The 23,172-nt window shown below is 41.1% G+C and overlaps 2 protein-coding genes across 2 annotated transcripts; both read left to right on the forward strand.

The window, feature by feature from the left end:
• Positions 1 to 838: 838 nt before the first annotated feature.
• Positions 839 to 1,642, forward strand: LOC149380892 (uncharacterized). Its single transcript, XM_089601240.1, has one exon. It carries the CDS (start codon positions 839 to 841, stop codon positions 1,640 to 1,642), a length of 804 nt encoding a protein of 267 aa, XP_089457366.1.
• A 513-nt stretch (positions 1,643 to 2,155) lies between these two features.
• Positions 2,156 to 2,710, forward strand: LOC149380893 (uncharacterized). The gene has a single exon (XM_089601241.1). The coding sequence runs from the start codon at positions 2,156 to 2,158 to the stop codon at positions 2,708 to 2,710; it is 555 nt and encodes a 184-aa protein (XP_089457367.1).
• The last annotated feature ends 20,462 nt before the right edge of the window (positions 2,711 to 23,172 follow it).

Raw genomic sequence — 23,172 nt, forward strand, 5'->3', positions numbered from 1 at the left:
GATCCGCTACAAGGAAGTACTCTCAAAAATCTCTAATGTATGTCACGAATCTGTCATAACCTCTCTGACGAACGGGTTAAGGCACGACTCGAAGCTGAAACTAGAGATGACTGTTAACCGTCCCCTTACATTGGAAGACGCAATCCACAAAGCCGCAACTTATGCGAAAGCCGAAGAGGAATTCGCTTCCTACGAGAGGCAGCGCACGACTGAAAAGAAACCGCCCTCCAACACTTGGATAAGGCCTGTAAATGCTGGGGGCAACCCTCGCAGGGTCAATCCCCATGACACCATGCCTCATGCCAAAAAGCAACACGCCCCTCCTAATTACACTTTCAATGTTGGAGATGATATTAAGGAGGGAGGAATTGAGGCCAACCCAGATCAACTACACGCCTTGCAAGAAATGCATTCACCCCGTAACAGGCGTGAAGTTCAAAGGTTGATGGGACGCATCGCTGCCCTCAACCATTTCATCTCTCGGTCCACAGATAAGTGTCTCCCTTTCTACCAGCTCCTTAAAGGAAACAAGAAGCTCGAATAGGACGAAAAATGTGAAGAGACGTTCAAAAGATTGAAAGAGTATCTATCGACACCCCCGATCTTGGAAAAACCCGTTGCGGGGGAGCCACTCCACCTATACGTCGCAGTGTCTCAAGCGGACGTTAGTGGAGTACTCGTCAAAGAAGAGCAAGGGGACCAATGACTGATCTTCTATATAAGCAAGTCGTTAGCTGATGCTGAAACCCAATATCCTGTTATGGAAAAGTTGCCATTGGCCGTCGTTTCCGCCGCGCGGAAACTTCGGCCATACTTACAATCTCACACCATAATAGTAATGACATCACATCCGCTCGGGAGTTTCCTACACAGCCCCAATCAATCAGGAAGATTAACAAAGTGGGCCATTGAACTGAGCGAATATGATATTGAGTACCGAGTGATGACATCCGCAAAATCTCAAGTTTTGGCGGACTTCATCATCGAACTCCCAAGGGAAAGCCCCACCGTGACCGAAGCCGAAGGCACCTGGAAACTAAAAATGGATGGGACATCGTCAAAGCAAGGGGCAGGAGTGGGAGTACACCTGACCTCCCCTCACGGAGAAACTATAGAACAATCATTCAGGCTCGACTTCGTTGCAACAAACAACGAAGCCGAGTACGAGGCGTTAATCGCCGGACTTAGGTTAGCCACTGCAGTCGGATCAAAGAAAGTGGAAGCTTTCTGCGATTCTCAACTCGTAGCAAACCAATACTCCAACGAATATGAGACTAGGGACGAGCGAATGGAAGCTTACTTGAAAGTCGTAAAAGAGCTTACGAAACATTTCGAAGAGTTCTCCTTGACGCGGATCCCTCGAGGCGAGAATACTTCGGCCGACGCATTGGCTGCATTGGCATCTACCTCGGATCCGGACCTCAAAAGGATCATACCAGTCGAAACAATCAAACAACCTTCCATTGCTATGACCATTGCCGCAGTCATAACAATAGAAGAGAGGGATTGGAGAGATGAAATATTGCACTACATCACGACTGGTACAGTCCCATCCGATAAGATGGCGAAACGCAAACTCATGCTGAGAAGCGCGAGATTTTGCATCATAGGTGGAAGCCTGTTTAAGAGAAGCTTCGCATGACCCTACCTCAAATGCGTTGGGATGAAGGAATCCAAGCAAATTCTGGAAGACGTGCACGAAGGAGAATGCGGAAATCACGCGGGCGAGCGAGCGCTCGCCATTAAAATAAAGAGGCAAGGCTACTTCTGGCCGACCATGTTGGCAGATTGCAGGGCGCACTCACGCTGCTGCAACCAATTCCAACGCCACGCCCCCAACATAAAAAGACTCGCGGAAGAGTTGTTCTCCATCTCGGCGCCATACCCATTCATGAAATGGTCAATGGACATTGTAGGACCAATGCCGGTCGCCCCTGGCGGACTAAGATTCCTATTAATCCTAACAAATTATTTTTAAAAATGGGTGGAAGCAGGCGCCTTCGTCTTAATAAAGGACGTCGATGTAACCGCATTCATATGGAAAAATATAATCTGTCGACATGGAACTCCCCACGAGATCATAACGGACAACGGGTCACAATTCATATGAAAAAAATTCAGGAGCTTTTGCTTCCACAATAACATTGAGTTAATGATGTCAACACCACGATATCCTCAAGGGAATGGACACGCGGAAGCTAAAAATAAGACCATAGTAGATTCCATAAGGAAAATGCTCGATACGAAGAAAGGACAGTGGGCAGAAGAGCTACCTGACATGCTCTGGGCTTACCGAACTAGCCCGCGAAGGCCGACAAGAGAAACTCAATTTTCCCTGGTCCATGGAGTCGAATCAGTCATCCCAATTGAGCACCAAGTGCAAACCCTTAGGGTAGCGCATACGCCGGAGGATGAGCCGAAAAACGATGAGGCACTATGCGATGCCTTAGATCTTGTAGAGGAAAGACGGGATTCAACCCTAGCACGGCTATCCTGTTACACGCAATCCATCGCCAGATTCTACAATAAAGATGTTAACGCAAGAAGATTTGAAGTGGGAGACTTGGTCCTCCGAAAAATCTTCCAAAACACTGCCGAGGCAAACGCAGGAAAGCTCGGAGCGAAATGGGAAGGACCATATAGGGTCACCAAAGTAGCACACCCCGACATTTTTACGAGCTTGAAACACTCAACGGAGTCCCGGTTCTAAGGTCATGGAACGTCTCGAACCTCAAAAAATACTACTGTTAAAACCAGTAAGAATCGAACTACGTCCGACTTGATCCCTGGATAAGGGTACGTAGGCAGCCTTTCTTTACAAAGGCACAATCTCACCTTAATAAAACACTCACGGCCACTCATTTGAAGAAAGTTAAAAAAAAAAAGGAAAAATGATAATAAGGCTCTAGAGCTCACACTTCGTCCTAGAGGTCCAGACTTCGAACTCAACTACGGTATAAATTCCTTACGACCAAGGCGAGATCCGAATTCTCACTTCATCATCTCACGTGACATTTGAATTAGAAGTCGTGCCCCGATAAGGTCGACCTCGCCCAAGGAAAATATAAGTGAAACTTTTTAGATCCCGATAATCTAAAAGACTTAACGACATCTGGGTAAAAAAAATCATCTGATTACTTTAGTCTAAGGGAAACATTTTAGATACTCGGCGATCTAAAAGACTTGGAAAATATGAAAGACACACGTCCACATGATTTCGGCGAAAGGGAAACATTTTAGATACTTCGACGATCTAAAAGACTTGGCAAATATGAAAGACACACGTCCACATGATTTCAGCCTAAGGGAAACATTTTAGATACTTCGACGATCTAAAAGACTTAAGCGAATTCAAGAGACATCCATGTATGACCTCGGCTTAAAGTCTTAAGGGAAACGTTTTGGATCTCGGCGATCTAAAAGACTTAACAGATTTTAGAAAACCCGAATGGATTAAGACCTCGACTATATAACATTTAAGGGAAGCCTTCAGGACAGAAGGGCGACCTGAATGACAGACAAAATATACAAACATTCATGCATCCATAAAAGACTTCGGCGAACTAAAAGACTTGGCAAAAATTTAAAAATAAAATTGCATAACATAATAACAAAAACGATTCAAATAAAATAGGGGTACCGAAGCCCCTTATAATTGTCTAAAAAATAATCAAAACTTCGCCGAAAACATGCGGGCCCAAATTATTATTGAAAGACAAAAGAAAAGAAAACGACAAAAAAAAAAAGAATCACGCTTGTTCTGGCGGCGGGACCTCGGCTTCGGTCCGCTCGGGAGTAGGCGTGAACGCCGCAACGTCCTCATTCCCCTCCGGAATCGAGATAAAGACCTCGTCAGTTCGCCCAAGCATGGAGCCATGTTCGTCAACGACTGGGGGCTCTACTTCGGACGCAGAAGCTTCGACGGGAGATCGGTCCGAGTACGGGGTGAACGGAATGTCTTCAATCTCAGGAATGGCGATGGCCGCATAATCGGCTTCGTACTGAGCGATGTCATCCTCAGTATCTTTCATCACGGTCGCCCAATCCGAGATCTCACCCTTCAAGGCCTCCGAGATCAATTCATTGTTCCCCCGGCATTGCTCGAGCTTCTTGAGAATGAGAACGGCCTCGTCCATCTTCTCCTTCTGCGCGCGATGCCTAAGTATCTGTTCTCGATATTTTAGTGAAGTCGCCTTCTTCGCCGTGTGAGCAGCTCGGTCCCGATCCGCCTTCGCTGCCCTCTTCGATCGAGCGAGCTCATCAAGAGCATCTTTCAGCTCTTTATCTCGTGTCGCCAGATCGGCCGCCAGTCTCTTGCTGTCCCTCTCAAAATGGCTGGAACAGGCCGCCCATCCCTTGATCTTCTCTTTCTTATCATCGACGTCGACAGATAAGAATTGAACTTTTCCACAAAGAGATTCAATCTTTCTGTTCGACCTCTCCAAGATAGCATCCTTGGCTAAAAGATCGTCTTGGAGGGTGGCGATCTTCTCATTCATTCCTTGGAGCTGAGCCTGCAGAGACTCCGTCCCCTTCTAAACCTCGGTGAGCTTTTCCTACTCAGCCTTAGCATTACGAAGATGCTTTTCATAGCGAAAAACGCCTCAGTTCAGTTGGGTTGACAGCTGAAATTAACCAAGCCCCCATTAGTTCGACCATAATAGGTGTCATAAAATTTTTTCCTAAGTATAACAGGTCGGTTATATAAAATGTAAATATATATGTATACATAACGACACTTACCCCAGTGATGGTCGAAGCCATCATTCGATACCAGTCTGACTCAGCCAGTTCGGGTACCTTCGGAAGGGCCATTTCGGACCAGGTAAGCTGGCGTAAAAAGCCCGCCGAGGAGTAAATGTCGTCACACAGCATATGATCTTGTGCATAGTTGAAATTGACGACATGCTTCTTCTTGCGAGAAGCGGCCGCGGTGGTCTCAGCTCGCCCGCTACTTCTCGACTTCGACTGGGTCTTGCTGCCCTCGGCAACAGCTTTACCCATGTCAGTCTGACCCGCCTCGGCTGCGGGGGCTACTAGGGTGGGCTCCTCCCCGTCCCTGCCAGCGAGGTCAGGGGCTTGGTCTTTCTTCTTCTTCTTCCTCCTCTTCTCCCCTTCTCCAGAAACCTCGCCCTCAACGACCCGATTCGATGGCACCTTCCTTTTCTTGGGCACCACCGCGTCCTCGGCCCTTTCTGGGGCATGTCCTTCTTCGGCCCCTGGGGCTTCGGCTTCCTGGGCGCCCGTCGGGTCGGCCTCTATCGTTTCGGGTACCTCGTCTGAAGGCACCGGGACGACTGGGATCTCAGACGTCAAACGAACCCCGGTCACTTCGACCTCGGGATCACTGGCGGGAACCGGCGGGGTCGGGGCCGAAGATGAGGCAGCACCCCCCTTCTTGTTTTTCCTCGCCTCGCGAGCACTATTTGGGGTATTCATATTGTCCCCTACGTCTATTAAAAAAAAAATAAAAAAAATAAAAAAAAACTTAAGCGAAATACCACAAGAAAGAGGGCGAAATCGAGTTTGTCGAACTAACCTTCTTCAAAGTCCTCTAAGTTAGTTGGTGGGTTAGGCCAAAGCTTGGCCGAGATGAACATATACAAAGTAAAGTTCGACCACTCTACTTCGCCCTCCTACAAAAACGAGAGCTTCTCGACAAACTCTGCTCCTTGTGAAGGCGCCTTGATCTTTTCTGAAAAACAAGATAGGGAAATGTTAGTCCGTCTCTCCTACCTATAAGAAACAAAATGATAAACTAAAATAATTTTTTGTGCATACTCGGCGAGCTCGCCCACTTCGAAGAGAAAGAGGGAGCTCGATCCCCGAGGGAATGTTCGTTCACGGCGAAGTAAAAATATCGGCGCCCCCAGAATTTGTCTTTCGAGGGCAGGCCCGTGATCACTCCCTTGCCCGCAGCCCTCGAAAGATAAAAACACTTCGGATCGTGTTTCGAATTCGCCTTGACAACACAAAGACGGATTAAATCCATCAGTGTGAGTTCGACCTTTTCTTCATGGGCCATGACTATCAGACCCATCACCATCCTGACGAAGTTCGGACACATCTGGGGAAGGGTCAACCCTAGAGTCTGGACGAAGTCGAAGAAGAGAGGGTGAATAGGAAATCTTTGCCCGCATTTCTCTAGCCAGATCTCGTATATACAGCAGAAACCCTCCACGACAGTATCGACAATGGCTCCAGGAGGAGGAAGAAGGATTTTTATCTCTGGGGGAATCTGATATTTTTCACGGATTCTCCTAAGGTCGGTTGAGGTCACGGCAGAGGGTAATAAGATATCTTCGTTTCCAAAAAATTGAGACCCAGACGGACGAAGTCCTGAGGTCGACATGTTAAAATTAAGATTTCTAAGGACGAAGTGTGCAAAGGTATGAACTCCTTTGAGTTCGCTAGACGAACTAAGAATGGAAATAGGTCGAAGTCTAAATGAAACCGAAGAATTTAGAGAGGAAACTCGAGATCGAAATAAATGGAGAAGTTCGAAAGAGAGAAAATTACCTTTTAACCGCGGATGACGAGAATATAAATGAAAAGAAGCGACTCTTCGGCTCGCTTATTTATATATCTCATTATTAACCGAAATCCCGGAAAAATCTAATGATTACGGAAAATATATCAAATCAAATCAAATATATTTCCTTGATCAAACGTAGGCTAGATCAAAAATCACTTGTTTAAAATGGCCTAGTTAGTTACAAATCTCTATATAATAACATATACTCAAAATAATGTATGTTATTGATATAGTATAATATAGTATTAGTAATTATGATTATAATATACATAAAAAAACATTATACAAAATATATTGATAATTAGGTTTTATATGTTATACAATATGGTAAAATATATTTATAGTAATCATTATGAATTTACGAAAGTCTTTTATTGTAAGGTATCAACATCAATTTATTTACATTTCTTATTTCTCTTATATATTGTCAGATTTATTTTTCCGATTGCAATTAGAGAGAGAGAGAGAGAGTAATAAATGTAAAAGAAGGACAAACGAAAAAAAATCCTCTTGATGAAAGTGAAATAAAAAATTAAAAAAAATAAGCCGCCACGTGACGGGCTCTGGATGAAAGTGGGAGAGAATGTTATCTTTATTATCTATGTTATATATATATATATATATATATATATATATATATATATATATATATATATTTTCCTTCATTCCTTTATTTATATATTTTAGCAAGATTACTAAATTTCCCTCTAAATATTGATCATGTGAGTCACATGCTAAAAAATAGGATGATAGTCAAATTTTTTGGACAAAAGGGGCAACGGTGCAGTAAAACGAGAGTTCAGTCACTAATTTTGTGGAAAAATAAAATTGACGGGGGTGGTTTGTGACTCGACCTAAAATTCAGGGGGAATTCATATAATTAATCCTAAACTATATAAATTTGTAGCCAATAAACCGATAAAACTAGGATAATATTAAATCTTATGTTTTCCCTTGTGAATAAACTAATTTGTACGAATCGGTTTTAATTATTTGTTTTAAAGCGAAAATACTGTACGATGGTAAGTATTGTACTCAATACATTGTAAATTAAAAAAAATTGACACTCCCAAGACAAAACAACATCAAATATTGAATAATTTTAATAGATATGTACTAACATTTAAAGACAACGGCATAAATAAAGGCACATAAACGCTTCGAAAGTCCCAATCCCCGACTATACCGTGTGACCAAATAGCCTCAAAACCAAGTTGTTGGAGACGTCTCGAGGAACCAACGTTGCACTAGTGTGCGTCTCGGATTGCAAAATCCGAGGAGAAACACCACAGGCTGACCTCTAGAAGACTATACCTTGAGTATGTAAAGCACGACCACTGAGATTTTTATACTCGATCCCCTCCATCGCGATCACCTTCCTCCCATTTTTAACAGAGGTTATTAACGAAGTGTGAAGTTAACTGGCCCAAAACACGTCATCGCCAATGGAAGCTCTTAACACATGATTGTTAGGAATATTGCCCACTGAAGATAAATGATTATTGAATTCGATAAGAAGAACACTATAGTATTTATTATTAATGGGTTTAATTCTGATATTAATATATAGAATCAATAACAACTATCCCCATAGCCTCCGTATTAAACTGAATTACATGTTGGGCATTTAAGTTCGGGTGGTATGCTAAAACATGATCGATGACTGATACACGCATGGGAAGCTGTATCTAAAAACATATATGTGGAACACTAAGTGAAGGCTGATCACTTACTAGGAGCATTCTACACATTTGGTAAGTGTACGACCTGGACAGACCTTGTTTGAGATGTGTCGTTTAAGCACCGTTATGACACACTAGCCGAGGTCACTATGATGGTCACAGTAAGACTTGATCTAAATCCTGAAGTGATCACGGACTTCTAGGTCATGTTGCCGGGTTCTTTGATTCATCACGTTAAAGGCCAATAAAGGTTGAATAAATAGATGTTTTGGGAACTCGGGACATGATCGTAGAAGGGAAGTGTTTCACAGATACGAAATCCGGCCTTCCTGAAAGAAGGTAAATCTTCTCTCACCTAAGGGTTGTTTCCAGAACCGATAGATTACCGGCACTCTCAAAGTAAGTAACGTTCGGGAGAATCTTTCGCTGGGGAAGCAACAATGCTTAGGGCTTATATGTATGAGAAAGGTATAACAGAATAATTGACCTTTTCTCGATACGGGTTGAACTGAAGGATCTTGATCATGTACTGACTATATCAGTGGACACTCGTCACGATGAGTAAATATAATTCTAGTATTAAAAGAGAGTTCAGTCTTAGCTTACACGGTGGAGTATTGACTAAGATTAGACGAATCGATCGAGAAAGAGAAATGACTTTTTTCGTCCTTTTTATTGGATTTGTTAAGCTTCAAATACTAGGTCCGTAGTCCCCGACTCGGCTTCGATAAAGACGAATAGGAACTTTCTAATAATAATATTATTATTATTATAATCTCACATGTTGTAATATGATTAGCAGCAACATTCGAAAATTTGTTTATTTGTCGAATTAACTATTTATAGTGGAATTAATTATTTGTTGTTGGATCAAGTAAATAATTAATTGAATTTTGAGTTGGGCCTTATGGACATTGCAAAATTCGAAATTTTTTCGCCCATGGAGAACCAATTAATTCTCCATACCCGCAGTGGGTATATTGGGAAAACGCCCAAAAACGAAATCCTTTGCTCATGGGTACATAAAATTCGAAATACCCATAGTGGGTATATTGGGAAAGTTCCCAATTTTTCTCTTTGATGATTTAAATAAAGAGAGAATAATATTTAAAAGTAAATAAGATATTTACCTTTATTCTCTCTCTACTTAAATTCCTAATATCTAGGAGATAAATAAATATTTGATATTATCTCACTATTTAAAAGAGAATAAGATATTGTCTTTTTAAATAGATTGCTTATTTAAAGGAAGATATTATGGAATAATATAACCTAGATTATGATCTGGGGGTTAAGAGAGAAAGTAGGAATTTAAATAAAGATCTAACGGTTGATCTTTGATTGGAGACTAGGTTTCCTAAAACATCTCCACTCTACTACTATAAATAGGGGTTCAAGGGAAAATAATATTTAACCTAATTGCATAACAAAATTTCGTCACTCTCTCCCTGGCAGTGGACGAAAATTTTCTCCCTCTCCCTCTCTCCGGAATTCCGTGATTCCAATCCCATAAACACGGTGAGATATAGAAAGCTGCCCACTCAGTTGTCCTATTTGTCTCGGAGATTACGTTTCGGAAGACTGCGGTGTCATCATCGACGACTCGAAGCTTATCTGGAAGTCCTCTTCATCGACGAACGTCCAAGAACGAAGACGGATCTGACAAGGCTTGAAGAATTCGATTCATGAGCCCAACTCGTAAGTCTCCCCGAACCTTTATTCTTATCGGTTGCTTGATTGTTTCTCCAACTTTATAGTACAAACTCATAAAACTAGATCTTGTTTTAAATATAATCAATATTAATTCGCTTAAGATAGCCTAATTAATTTTTTCGCATGATTATATAGGGGTTTAATTCCCAACAATGATTTCATAATATAAAAAATTTTAAAAAAAAACTATTTTATGCTACTTCACTTATGCCTTAGCTATTTTCACATTTGTCTTGTAATTTTTTCACTAATTTGACAAGCTCGTGTACTTGTTGAAGTGAAAAATCACCTAAAAACAATCTGGACTATTCGGAACGAATAGTGGGTCGATTTAGATTTGTAGAGATGGGCCTCAGAGATCGGTAACGAGATTAAATCGTATCCGAAATAATGAAAAAAATAAGATAATTGAAATTAAGTCAAATAAATTAACAAAAGATGTTCGGGCTCTTTTATTACATTAAAATTACTATGAACAATAGAATTTATAAAATGAGAACAACTATTGGCAAGCTCGGTAGAAAAGTAAATTGTAATGATTGATAGCAGGTTGTAACATTCGGAAATATGATCTCTAAGTCTCGTATTTATAGTTGTAGGCGAGGTTGGGTGAGCTTTGGTTCTTCAAGGCCACGTCATTCGTCAGAATCGAATCTCACTGTTTACATGGGGGCCACATATCACCTTTGACCCGGTCTCGAGGAGTTCCTGTTACGGGCGGTCTTCATTCTCCGAGTCTTCAGGGAGACAGTAAGAGGAACTATTGAGCTAGGTGACCTTTGTCAATGTTAGCTCTAGGATGCGGAATCTAGCTTACCTTTATCGAGGTGAGCTCGATCAATTGACTTCTCTGAGACGTCGAGATGACCACATGCGATGTCCAGCTCGATGCCTTTCGTTGGTTAACATTTTGGGCTGGGGCCAAATTAATTATAATTTGGGCCTAAGTAAATACATATTAATGGAAGACGAAGTCCAACGTCAACAGTACTTTTGCCAAAGTATCTAATGAATACTAAAGTTGGTGTCCTTTTGGCTCTTTCCATTTATTATTGTCGAAATATATAGTTATATATTTCATTTTATTTAAATTTAAAATACATGTTAAAGTTTAGGTATATATAAATTTGATTTCATTTGCTTCAGAATGTTAGATCAAATCCAAAAAAATACTCTATTTCCCACCTTCTGCCGCTGATGCAACACAATCTTTGATGAAAATTATTGTGCATCGTTTGAATTTTCATCATAACTTGGGATGGTCACAACTCTTTGAAATTCGTCATGGATGGAAAAATATAACTAGACACCCAATATTACATGACGGACATTAAATGAAAGTAGTTGTTGTAACATCTTCTATTTATCTCGAGGAAAAATGACACTTTCACAAAAAGAGACAAGTCTGAACCTAAAAGAACCCTAAGCAATTAAAAATGGGCCTAGCCATTCTAAGACAAGCCATGCTGATCTCCGAGGGCCAGCCTTTCCAATCTTGCCGTCCCTACCTAGATTGAGGACCAACCATGATGCTCAGCGTTTCCCATCTCTGAAGGCTGGCTAGGAGGGCCGGTCAGAAGGGTCAGCCCGGCCATCCATGTTCCTTCAAAGGGCTGACCTACACTGTTGCTTAAGGCAGACCCTCTTCTGAAGAAAATCCCATCTAGCCATTTCAAGGTTCTAATAAATACCTGATTCCATCAACTCGGAAAAACTCTACAACTATCACACCTTAATTTCTCTCGCTAAAACTCTATTCCTCTCTCTACCTCTATAGACGAGATGAGACCCCCTATCCCGCATTTAACAATTGAACTAATATTGAGTGTTAAAGAGCGTGTCGGTGGACATATCTTCACGCCTTCAGGCTCATTCTCGTATTTTTCTTAGGTGACAAGGAGTCAAAAACCTCTTTTTTCGAGGCAAAGGACAACAAATTAGAGAATTTTACAACAATTTGGCCCACATGTAGTCACAAGGTTCAGCACTAGCTTGAACCGCTTGGGTCCTACGTGTTTGTCTATTATTAGCCATTAAAAATTTGGCGCTAAAAGGAGAAGACTCAATAACAACCACGATTTCCTTCTGAAAGAACTCGTTTCCTCCCCTAAAAATTATAAATCCAATGTTGATTGACTTTAAAGCTCTCTCTCTTCATGGGTGGTTTCTCCCACGAATTTTTTTGGCGACTCCATCCCCTCTTCCCCCCCAAACGGGATCCTTGACATCCATGACATTTGTTGAAGTTTAGAGAGAGAGAGAGTCGAATCTGGAGAGAAGATAAAGAAAGAGAGAATCGGAGAAGAGAGAGAGTGTTCCGAGACTTTGAATATTTCTTATATTTGATATTCATTTGTATCACCTATTTATACATATGGTGGGTACAAGAGAGAGTGTAATAAATACATGTGTAATAACTACTTCTAGGAAAAAGAGAATAATAAATATACACAGAGAGCAAGACATAGGAAATAACATGAGAAATAAATGCGACAATTTCCCATGTGGAATGAGTTCCAAGCAGAGGACTTCCGAGGCAAGCTCGACGCGGAAGGGCGAGCTGGCGAGCTCGACGCAAAAGGGCGAGCTGACGAGCTCGACGCGGAAGGGCGAGCTGACGAGCTCGATTTCAACACTCCCCCTCAAGCTTGACTGTATATGTTGAGGAGGTCAAGCTTGCTACATAGCTCGGAAAAGGTTGCTCGCGGAAGGGCTTTGGTGAGAATGTCGGCGAGCTGATGACCTGACGGGATGTATTCCATATCGATTATTTTTTCTTCAATCTTTTCACTGATGAAGTATCGGTCGATCTCGATATGTTTTGTTCTGTCATGATGGACTGGATTTTTGGCTATGCTGAGAGCAGCTTGATTATCGCAAAAGAGCTTGATTGGACCTTCGATGATGATCTTGAGGTCGTCGAGAACTCTCTCCAGCCAGATGCCTTCACATACTCCGCTTGCTAAGGACCTGAGCTCGGCTTCAGCACTACTTCTTGAGACAACGGACTGCTTCTTGCTTCTCCAGGTAACAATATTTCCCCAGACGTATGTGCACATGCCTGATGTTGATCGTCTGTCTGGAACATATCCGGCCCAGTCTGCATCTATGAATACTTCGACACCTCGACTTCGTCTTTTCTTGAAGGAGAGACCAGTCCCTGGGGCAGATTTGAGGTATTGGAGAATCCTCATAACTGCGTCCATGTGAGTTTCTGAGGGATTACTCATGAATCAACTTACCATACTCACTGCAAATCCAATATATGGTCTCGTGTGAGTTAGGTAGACGAGTTTTCCTACGAGCTGCTGAAATCTTTCTTTGTCGGTGGCGGCCTCGTTGGTGCGAGCTAGAAGTTTCACATTGGCATCCATCGGAGTGTCAACTGGTTTGCAGCCAAGCATGCCAGTTTCTTTGAGGAGATCCAACGTGTACTTGCGCTGGGAAACAGAGATGCCCTTTTCTGATCGAGCTACCTCCATGCCGAGGAAGTATCGTAGGCTGCCGAGGTCCTTGACTTCGAACTCAGATGACAAAGTTTGCTTCAGCCTCCTGATCTCTTCCAGGTCGTCTCCGGTGATGACTATATCGTCCACATACACACTAAGAATGGTGTGCTTGCCTTGTGTGGAGATTTTTTAGAAGAGTGTTGGATCTGCTTGACTCTGCTCGTAGTCACAACGTTTGAGCACGTTGGTGAATTTTCCGAACCATGCTCGAGGGGACTGTTTTAGTCCATATAGTGACTTCTTGAGTTTGCAAACTTTATTGGCTCCTTGATCTTTGTCAAATCCTGGTGGGAGTTGCATGTAGACTTCCTCTTCCAGTTCGCCGTTTAGAAAAGCATTCTTTACATCGAGCTGGATGAGAGGCCAATCTAAGTTGGCTGGTAGTGAAAGGAGGATTCTGATGGTATTGAACTTTGCAACTGGAGCGAATGTTTCTTGATAGTCAATGCCATACGACTGCGTGTACCCTTTTGCGACAAGTCGGGCTTTGTATCTCTCCACTGTCCCATCTGGATTGTGTTTGATGGTGAAGAGCCATCTACATCCAACAGTTCGCTTGCCTGGTGGTAGCTCGACGATATCCCACGTATCATTCTTTTCGAGGGCTTGGATCTCAGCATGACTTGCGTCTCGCCATTCGGAACTTTGAAGGGCTTCCTCGATGGAGTTCGGCACTTTTCCTTCATCTAACTTTGTCACATATGCTTGGTAGCTTGTAGATAAATTCCCATAGTACACGTAATCTGCCATCCTGTATTGAGCACACGACCGAGGAGGTTTTCTCAATGCAATGGGTAAGTCTGGAGATTCGATGTTACCTTGTTCAATAGTGTCGTGGTTCAAGTTCGGAGAGACATCTTGGTCGCGAGCTTGTACCGGACTCTGGGTGATATTCAGTTCGCATGGAGAGGGTTCAGAGGCTTGCGAGCTGGTGGGAATTTCTTGACCAGGTTAGGTCAGCGAGCTGGGAATTTCTGGAACAGGTGAGGTCGGATTTTGAGGCGAACTGGGCAAGCTGGGAATTTCTGGAACAGGTGAGGTCGGATTTTGAGGCGAGCTGAATTCTGGGTTTATGATGAGCCAATTTGGGAAGTCATTTTCGTCATTCTCCCCCTGACGAGCTGAATTGGCGAAGTAAGGACTGAACTCATGAAAAGATGCATCCATTGAGACTATGAATTTTCGTGATCGGGGTTCATAGCATTTGTAGCCTTTCTGGGTTGCTGAATAGCCAAGGAAGATGCATTTGAGCGATTTTGGTTCAAGTTTACCTTGGCCATAAGAATGGGTGAAGACTGAACAACCGAACACTTTCGCAGGTAGGGTTGAGATGAGTCGACAGTGAGGGTATGTCTCTAGAAGGACTTGAGATGGGATTTTATAGCCAAGGACACGAGATGGCATTCTGTTTATGAGGTAGGTGGCTGTGAGGACAGCTTCTCCCCAAAAATGAGATAGGACGTTTGAGGAGAACATGATGGCTCGGGCGACTTCGAGAATGTGTCGATTTTTCCGCTCGGCTACCCCATTTTGTTGCGGGGTATGAACGCACGAGCTGGAGTGAATTATGCCATGTGTTTTGAAGAAATCGCCGAGCTCAGAATTAAAGTAATCTTGAGCGTTGTCAGTGTGGACAATTTGAATGGATGTGTCGAACTGTGTTTGGATCATTTTGTGAAAGGTTTTGAATAGATTGGATGTTTCAGATTTTTGTTTCATCATGTATATCCAACTGTGTCTAGTGTGGTCGTCAACAAAGAGAAGGAACCATCGAACTCCAGTGATATTGGGAACTTTTGAGGGCCCCCATATATCACTGTGAATTGTGGCAAAAGGACGAGATGGTTTGTACGAGGTGGGGTGATACGAGCTTCGAGAATGTTTGGCGAACTCACACATGTCACATTGAATGGAATTGATATTTTTATTGATAAACAAAGAAGGAAACATTCTTTTGAGATACATGAAATTTGGATGCCCTAGTCTAAGGTGATTGAGCATGATCTCTTTGTACTGGGGTGAATTTTGGCGAGCTGACACATGGCGGGCTGATCTAGCTTGATGACATAGAGTACGGTACTCAGCTCGGCATTACCAATCTGTCTCCCTGTGGCCTGTTCCTGAAACACACATGAACTTCCATCAAAAACAGTTCGGCACTTAGAGTCTTGGTTGATCTTATGCACAGATAAGAGATTGCATTGTAGTTGAGGCACAAAGAACACCGAGTCTAGCCTCATGGACTTCGTCAAGACAATGGTGCCAATACCAGTGACTTGAGTTTTGGCTCCGTTGGCGATGGTGACTGATATGCTTTTATTACAAGCGGAGTAAGTTGTGAATATATTTCGATTACCAGTCATGTGATCAGTGGCACCGGAGTCGACAATCCATGCTGTGGGATTCTCTGAGCTTACATTGAGGGCTCTAGGAGAGTTACCTAGAGGGCCAATGCCCGAGTGTTCTCCACTGAGTTGGACTTGTTGAAGAAGCTTCTGGAGAATAGCGAGCTGGTCATTGCTGAAGGGAGAGGAGTCTGAGGTCGAGGTCGAGGCAGCGGACGAGGTGGATACTAAGTTTCCGACTGAGTTAGGATCCTTAGTATCTTGGGTAGACTTCGAGCTCGGTGGTTTCCCATGCAGTTTCCAGCAGGTTTCTCGAAGGTGTCCAGGTCGTCTGCAATGATCGCAGTAGGGGCGAGGTTTTCGAGGTTTCTCTGTTGAGACGCGGGCTGCAAGAACTTCGTCTCCATGTGTGGTGAGGGCGGACGAGTCTGAGGATGAGCCCGGAAGTGAGCTCGATTTGATAACTCCCAGCATGAGTTTCCTCCTGCTTTCCTCGTGTCTGACCGCGGAGAAGGCTTCACGGAGAGATGGTAGTGGTTTTGTACTAAGTATCCGACCTCTGACCTCATCAAGGTCTTGGTTGAGGCCGGATAGTAGTTTAAACACACGTTTGGTCTCCACTATCCTGCGGTAGATTTTTTACTCTTCGGAGCTGGTCCACTGGTGCTGTTCGTAGAGGTCGATCTTCTGCCATAGATGTGTGAGCGAGCTGAAGAACTGAGTAACAGACATCTCTCCTTGACGTAGGTCGTGGAGAGTGTTCTCAATTTCAAACAGCTCGGACATATCTTCTGAGTTGGAGAAGATTTCTCTAGCTGCTTGCCAGATTTCTGCTGCCGTTCGGTAAAGGAGGAGGGTTTCTCCGATTTCGGGGAGCATAGCGTTTATGAGCCAGGACATCACCATGCTGTTTTCGGCCTTCCAACTCTTGAACGTCGGATCTTCAATCACAGGAGATGTGGCCACGCATGTGAGGTAGTCATCTTTACCTCGTCCCGATATGAACATGAGCACAAATTGGGACCACTGTAGGAAGTTGTGGCCATTGAGTTTGTGGCTCGTGATATGTTGGGAGAAGGATTCAGATTGTGACTGAGTGGGCATGGTCTGAGTGGTGTTCATGGTGGTTGATTTTCCCTGCTCTGATACCATGTTGAAGTTTAGAGAGAGAGAGAGAGAGTCGAATCTGGAGAGAAGATAAAGAAAGAGAGAATCGGAGAAGAGAGAGAGTGTTCCGAGACTTTGAATATTTCTTATATTTGATATTAATTTGTATCACCTATTTATACATATGGTGGGTACAAGAGAGAGTGTAATAAATACATGTGTAATAACTACTTCTAGGAAAAAGAGAATAATAAATATACACAGAGAGCAAGACATAGGAAATAACATGAGAAATAAATGCGACAATTTCCCATGTGGAATGAGTTCCAAGGAGAGGACTTCCGAGGCAAGCTCGACGCGGAAGGGCGAGCTGGCGAGCTCGACGCGGAAGGGCGAGCTGGCAAGCTCGACGCGGAAGGGCGAGCTGACGAGCTCGACGCGGAAGGGCGAGCTGACGAGCTCGATTTCAATAACCCTCATTGTTCAACCTTCAACCCTCCTCATTGGTAGCGGACTCTTCCCTCCACTAGATTTCTTCAAACTTGTGTATATGTCACCTTCTAGTGCACCCAATCATTGGCATGTATGCTCTTGTCACTCAACATAGTGATTCATCAAATATTTCTTCAAACTTGAGTGCATGTCTCCCTCGGTTCCGGCCAATCTTCGGCACACGTTCTCTTGTCTTTTTTTCCTCCGCGGGATTTACAAGATTTGGTTCAACGCCTACCCGGCCTTAGCACAAAAGACAAAAGATAGAGAACAAATTCATGGTTGGCCCTATTACAATTGGCAGAACGGGAAAAGCCGACCCAAAATTTTCTGAGAAAATAGAAGCATTAAAGTGGTCTCTTGTGACGCATTAAGGACTTCTCTCACCATTTCCTGACATTTCTTGTTGAGGCATGGTATTCCAAGACCCCCGTCTTCTAATGCACTGCCTTTCAAGGCAAGATCTTCTGAGACCTACGCCTTATGAGTCACTACCTTTAGAGGCTCATTGTTTGGATACCCCTGCTTTCCAAGGCACGGTCTTTCGAGACTCCTACCTTTCGAGGCACTGCCTTCAGAGGTACGGTCTTGTGAGACCCACATCTTTTGAGGTACAGTCTCCCAAGACCCCCTCCTTTTAAGGTGCCACCTTCCATGTCATGGTCTTCCAAGACCCATTCATTCTGTGGCATTTTCTTTTGAGACGCTTGCCTGCTTTCTTAGGCACGATCTTCTAAGAACCCTAACTTTTGCGAGAGCGTCTTTCAAGAGCAAGCTCCTTAGTCACGCTATTCAAAAATACTTACCTCCAAATGCAATCTAAATCCACGAGTCCGAACCACAAACATAACATTGACGCTCATCAACCAATCGTTGATTTCTTATTTAGCTATATAGTTATAGATTAATCATTGATCAAGTTTTAGAGTTATTAGATATTTCATACTAAAATATAAACTATTTATTATAGAAAGAGTAATGATTTGACAAATATTTATTAGAACATAATGTGAAATAAAAGTTCAATCAATAACAGCTTACAAAAATACTATTACTAATGAAAATAGCTATTATTTACAAAAATGGCTTTGAATTTTATTTTATTTTTCTTAACAAGATGGTGAACAATTTTTTTATCTTATAAATGAAACTGTTATCATTAAAAAAAATGACTGCATAAATACGTAATGTTTTCAAAAGCATACACTTAAATACCTATTCTTTTTTTTTGCGGAAAAAAATACATAATGTTGAGTTTCAGTTGCACCATTAAAAAAGTAAAATTAGTTTGACGGAAATACATCTGGCAGCCTCAGATTAAACGACTTTAATATTGTAATTAAGAATTTATGATATTATTAAAATGTGTATTATTAATGTTTAATTAATTATAAGAAATAAATATTGAATCATTTTCAATAATATATTTTTATTGATAAAAAAATAATTAAATATATTCTAAAAATGATATTATAGAACTAATAAATCGTTTTTAATATAAATAAAGTAATAATATGTATTTTTTAAAAAATATATATATATTATTAATGCTTGATTAATATTAAGAAATAAATATTAGGGTTAATGGTGGCATAAATATTAATGTTTGAACAAAACCATACTTATGTACGTAATCTTTTTTCGACAGCAATAATACTGAATGTTACGTTTATGTGTTTCCGTCACTACCTCCACCGTTAACTTTCAAAATGAACAGCCACAATTTGATTTTTGATATATTAACGTGGATTGTTTCTTTTTGTTATTATTTTTTGTATTATTAATTCAAAAATACAAAATGTATTACAACAATCGATATTCCGAGCAAAAAAAATACCCAAAAAACCGTAGATTCTCAAAACTAGGTTTGAAGAGAAATCAAGATTTCCATATCACAATTGTGTTCGACAATGCCTGGAGATAGCAATGGAGATGATGATCAATTTTTGCTTAAGGAAGAAGAGTACCACGAGGACGAAGAAGGTAAAGAGGCTCCGAACATTCAAACTAGAGATTGGAGCTCTGTCGTAATAGATGTTTGTAACTGTGGAGTCACTGGTGAGGAGGATTCTAATGGAGTGATGTCAGAGAGCGACCTCGATAGCTTGTGCAATGATGACGAGGAACATATGAGGAAGAAAAGCATAAAAGCGTTCAATCCACGTTCAAGCCTCAACGATTTCAAGTTTAGATTAGGTATGGAATTCCCTACTATTGTTCATCTCAGTGATGTGTTGAAGGAGATGTTCATTAGAGATAATAGGGAGTTTAAGTACGCAATGAATGACAATACGAGATTAAGGGTCAAGTGTAAGGGAAAGGGTTGCAAATGGGTTATTATGCAAATGTGTTGAACTCGGACACCAAGCTGGTTCAAGTGAATACGCTGATCGACAAATATGAAAGTGGAATAGTTTTCAACAACAAACTGGTCACATACCCTTGGTTAAGGAAGCGTTTTCTGGAGCATTTTTGGTTGAATCCTAACTTGGATTATAAGTGCTTCAAGGAGATTACCGCGGCGGCCAAATTTAGCAATGTGACCAGCAACATATTCTACAAGGCAAGGAAAACAACTAGAGAGATCTTATAGGGTTCGGTGAAGGAACAATTCGCAATATTGGATAACTATTGCAAACAGCTCCGAGCTACAAATTCACGTACAACAACTAGGGTTTACATCTCCTTGAAAGCTTGTAAGGACGGGTTCAACAAGGGTTGTAGACCAGTATTAGGATTTGACGGGTGTTTTCTTAATGGTTATTGCAAGGGAATGTTCCTTGCTGCTGTAGGTATAGATCCTAATAACTCACAATACCCAGTAGCTTTTGCTGTGGTGGAGAAGGAAAAAACATCGTCATGGAGATTGTTGTTGAACTTGTTGAGTGCATTCTGAAGATTGATACTCCTAGCAGATTCATAATGATCACTGAAAGACAGAAAATATTTGAGAAGTCCTTGGCTGAAATATTTCCATAAGCTGAGATAAGGTTTTGTGTGAGACATTTGCACGCAAACTTCAAAATTAATCACGGTGGTTTATTGCTCAAACAAATTCTCTGGAGTTATGCACGAGCCACTACACATGGTCAATTCACTCGGAGGATGAATGAGCTAAAAGAAGAGGATGACAAGGCACATGCTTGGCTACTAAATAAAGATCCTAAAGAATGGACAAAATCACATTTTATAGTTGATGTACAATGTGACATGCTTCTCAACCATTTGTGTGAGTCCTTCAACTCATCCATTATGGCTGCAAGAGACAAGCCAATTGTAACCTTGCTTGAAAAGGTTAGATTTTGGCTCATGTGTAGATTTGCGAACAAAAGAGTTGAGGTTCAAAAATGGCATTTCCCAGTTGGTCACTGTTAGGAATATTGCTCACTAAACATTAATAAATAAATATGAATGATCACTGAATTGAATAAGAAGTTTACTTTATTACCATCATATAATTGGTGGGTTGAACAACTATCATGCATAGCCTCCGCATTAAACTAAATCACATGTTGGGCATCTGAGTTCAGACAATGAGCTAAAATATGGTGGATGATTGATACATGCTTGGATAGCTGTATTTAAAATCATATATGTGCAACACAAGTGAATGTTGATCTCTTTGTGGGAGCATTCTGCACTTGTGGTAAGTGTATGGCCTAGACAAACTTTGGTTATTGATGTGTCGTTTAAGTACCGATACGACACACTAATCAGGGTCGCTCTGATGGTCACAGTGAAACTTGATCTAAATCCTGAAGTGATCATGGACTTCTATGTCATATTGCCGGATTCTTTGACTCATTCGTTAAAGTCTACAGAGACGTTGGGGTACTTATGTCCTGGGAATCTGGAATGTGATATGAGAAGAAAGTAGTCGACAGATATGGAATCCAACCTTCTTGGAAGAAGGTCAATGTTCACTCACCTAAGGGTTGATTCCAAAACCGATAGATTGCTAGCAATTTCGTAGTAAGTAACGTACAGAAGAATCTTTCGATGGGGAAGCAACGGTACTTAGGGTATATATGTATCGAGAAATGTATAACGGAATAATTGACCTTACTCGATACAGGCTGAACTTAGAGGATCTTGATCACAAACTGACTAGATCAGTGGATACTCATCATGATGAGTAAATATAATTCTAGTAATAAGGAGACTGGAGTCTTCGATTACTTTGTCGAGTACTGAACAACGTTGAACGAATCGATTGAAAAGAGAAATGACTATTTCATCTTTCGATCGGATTTGTAGGAACTTCTGTTACTAGGTCCATAATCCCCGATTCGGCTCTGATTAAGGCGGACAAGAACTCTATAGTAATAATAAAGATAAAGATTATTTATTATTATTACAATCTCACAGCTGTAAATTGTTTAGCAGCATTCATTCGGAAATTTGTCTATTTTCCGAATTAAATATTTATTGTATAATTAATTATTTATTGTTTGATCAATTAAATAATTAATTGAATTTTAAGTTAAGTCTTGTGCACACTGTAAAATTTGAAATTCCTAGGCCCAATAGTAGCTAAGTTGGGCGCCTACTCAGTATTAATCACCCAATATTCTCTCTTTAATTAGTTGCTAGATTTGTGGAAAAGAAATCAGGTAACTAATTAAATAAGAGAGAGAATAATAATGGTTGAGATATTCTCTCTTCATCAAACAAGAAAATAAGATATTGTCATTTATTCTCTCTCATAATTAATTTCCTAATATCTATGAGAATAATAATGGTAGAGATATTCTCTCCATTAAATAAGGAAATAAGATATTGTCCTCATAATTCTCTAGATTCCTTAAATATATGAGAAAAATAAGAAAATATGATATCCTAGATTCTGATCTGATGGATGAGAGAAAAAATAGTATTTGTACACAAGATCCAACGGTTTATGTTTAACTACAAAATAGGAAAGAATAAATGAGAATAAAATGTCTCTAGGAGCTTCCTAGAGTATCTCATTTCTACCACTATAAATAGGAGTCAAGGAGAACATAATATACATACAACAGAAGAAGCAAAAATTCGCCCAACATCATAGAGGTGGGCGAATTTTCTTCTCTCTCCCTCTCCCTCGGAATTTTGTGATTCATTTCTTATAGAAATAAGAGTAGATCTGAAACTCTATAATAAAATCTTGTGAGATTAATAGAGTGTGCCTACACTGTATTCTTGTTCATCCGGAGATTACGTTTCGGAAGACTATGGTGTCATCCAATGAGATCCAAGAGATTCAGAGATATCTCAGAGATCAGATCGGAGCTCAAAGATTGGAGAGGAAGACGAGAAGAAGAAGGTGAACTCGTTTCAGAAGCTTAAGGAGAAACCCATAAGTTTTCTGATAACTCACCTATTTGTTTCGGTTGCTTGATAATTTTGATATTAATTAAATAAATGTAGATCTTGTTAAATAACCTTAATTAATTAGCTAAGTAGCGTAATTAATTTATTCCGCATGGTTATGATGAGGTGAATAATCACCAACAAGTGGTATCGGAGCGATTGTTCGTGTTTGATACCAACCTGTTTTTTCCAGCTGTCATCGTGTACTTAAACTTATTGAGAAGTGCAAGGGAGTTGCAAAGTATGTATTTATTTGTTCTTATTTCTTCTTCTTTTTTAATTATTTGTTCTCATTTGTTCTTTTTTGTGTTTTGTAATTACAGACACTGCCAGTCAACTGTACCCGGTGATGGAAAGTTCCAAGTTTCATGTTTTGGAAATGAAACTTGTGTTGTTGACTTGTGATGTAGACAAGCTTATAGGAATGAGATAATCAC

This window comes from Urtica dioica, chromosome 11 (assembly GCF_054948205.1).
Source record: "Urtica dioica subsp. dioica isolate 48M chromosome 11, U.dioica_male_clone48M_v1_H2, whole genome shotgun sequence".
Lineage (NCBI taxonomy): Eukaryota > Viridiplantae > Streptophyta > Magnoliopsida > Rosales > Urticaceae > Urtica > Urtica dioica.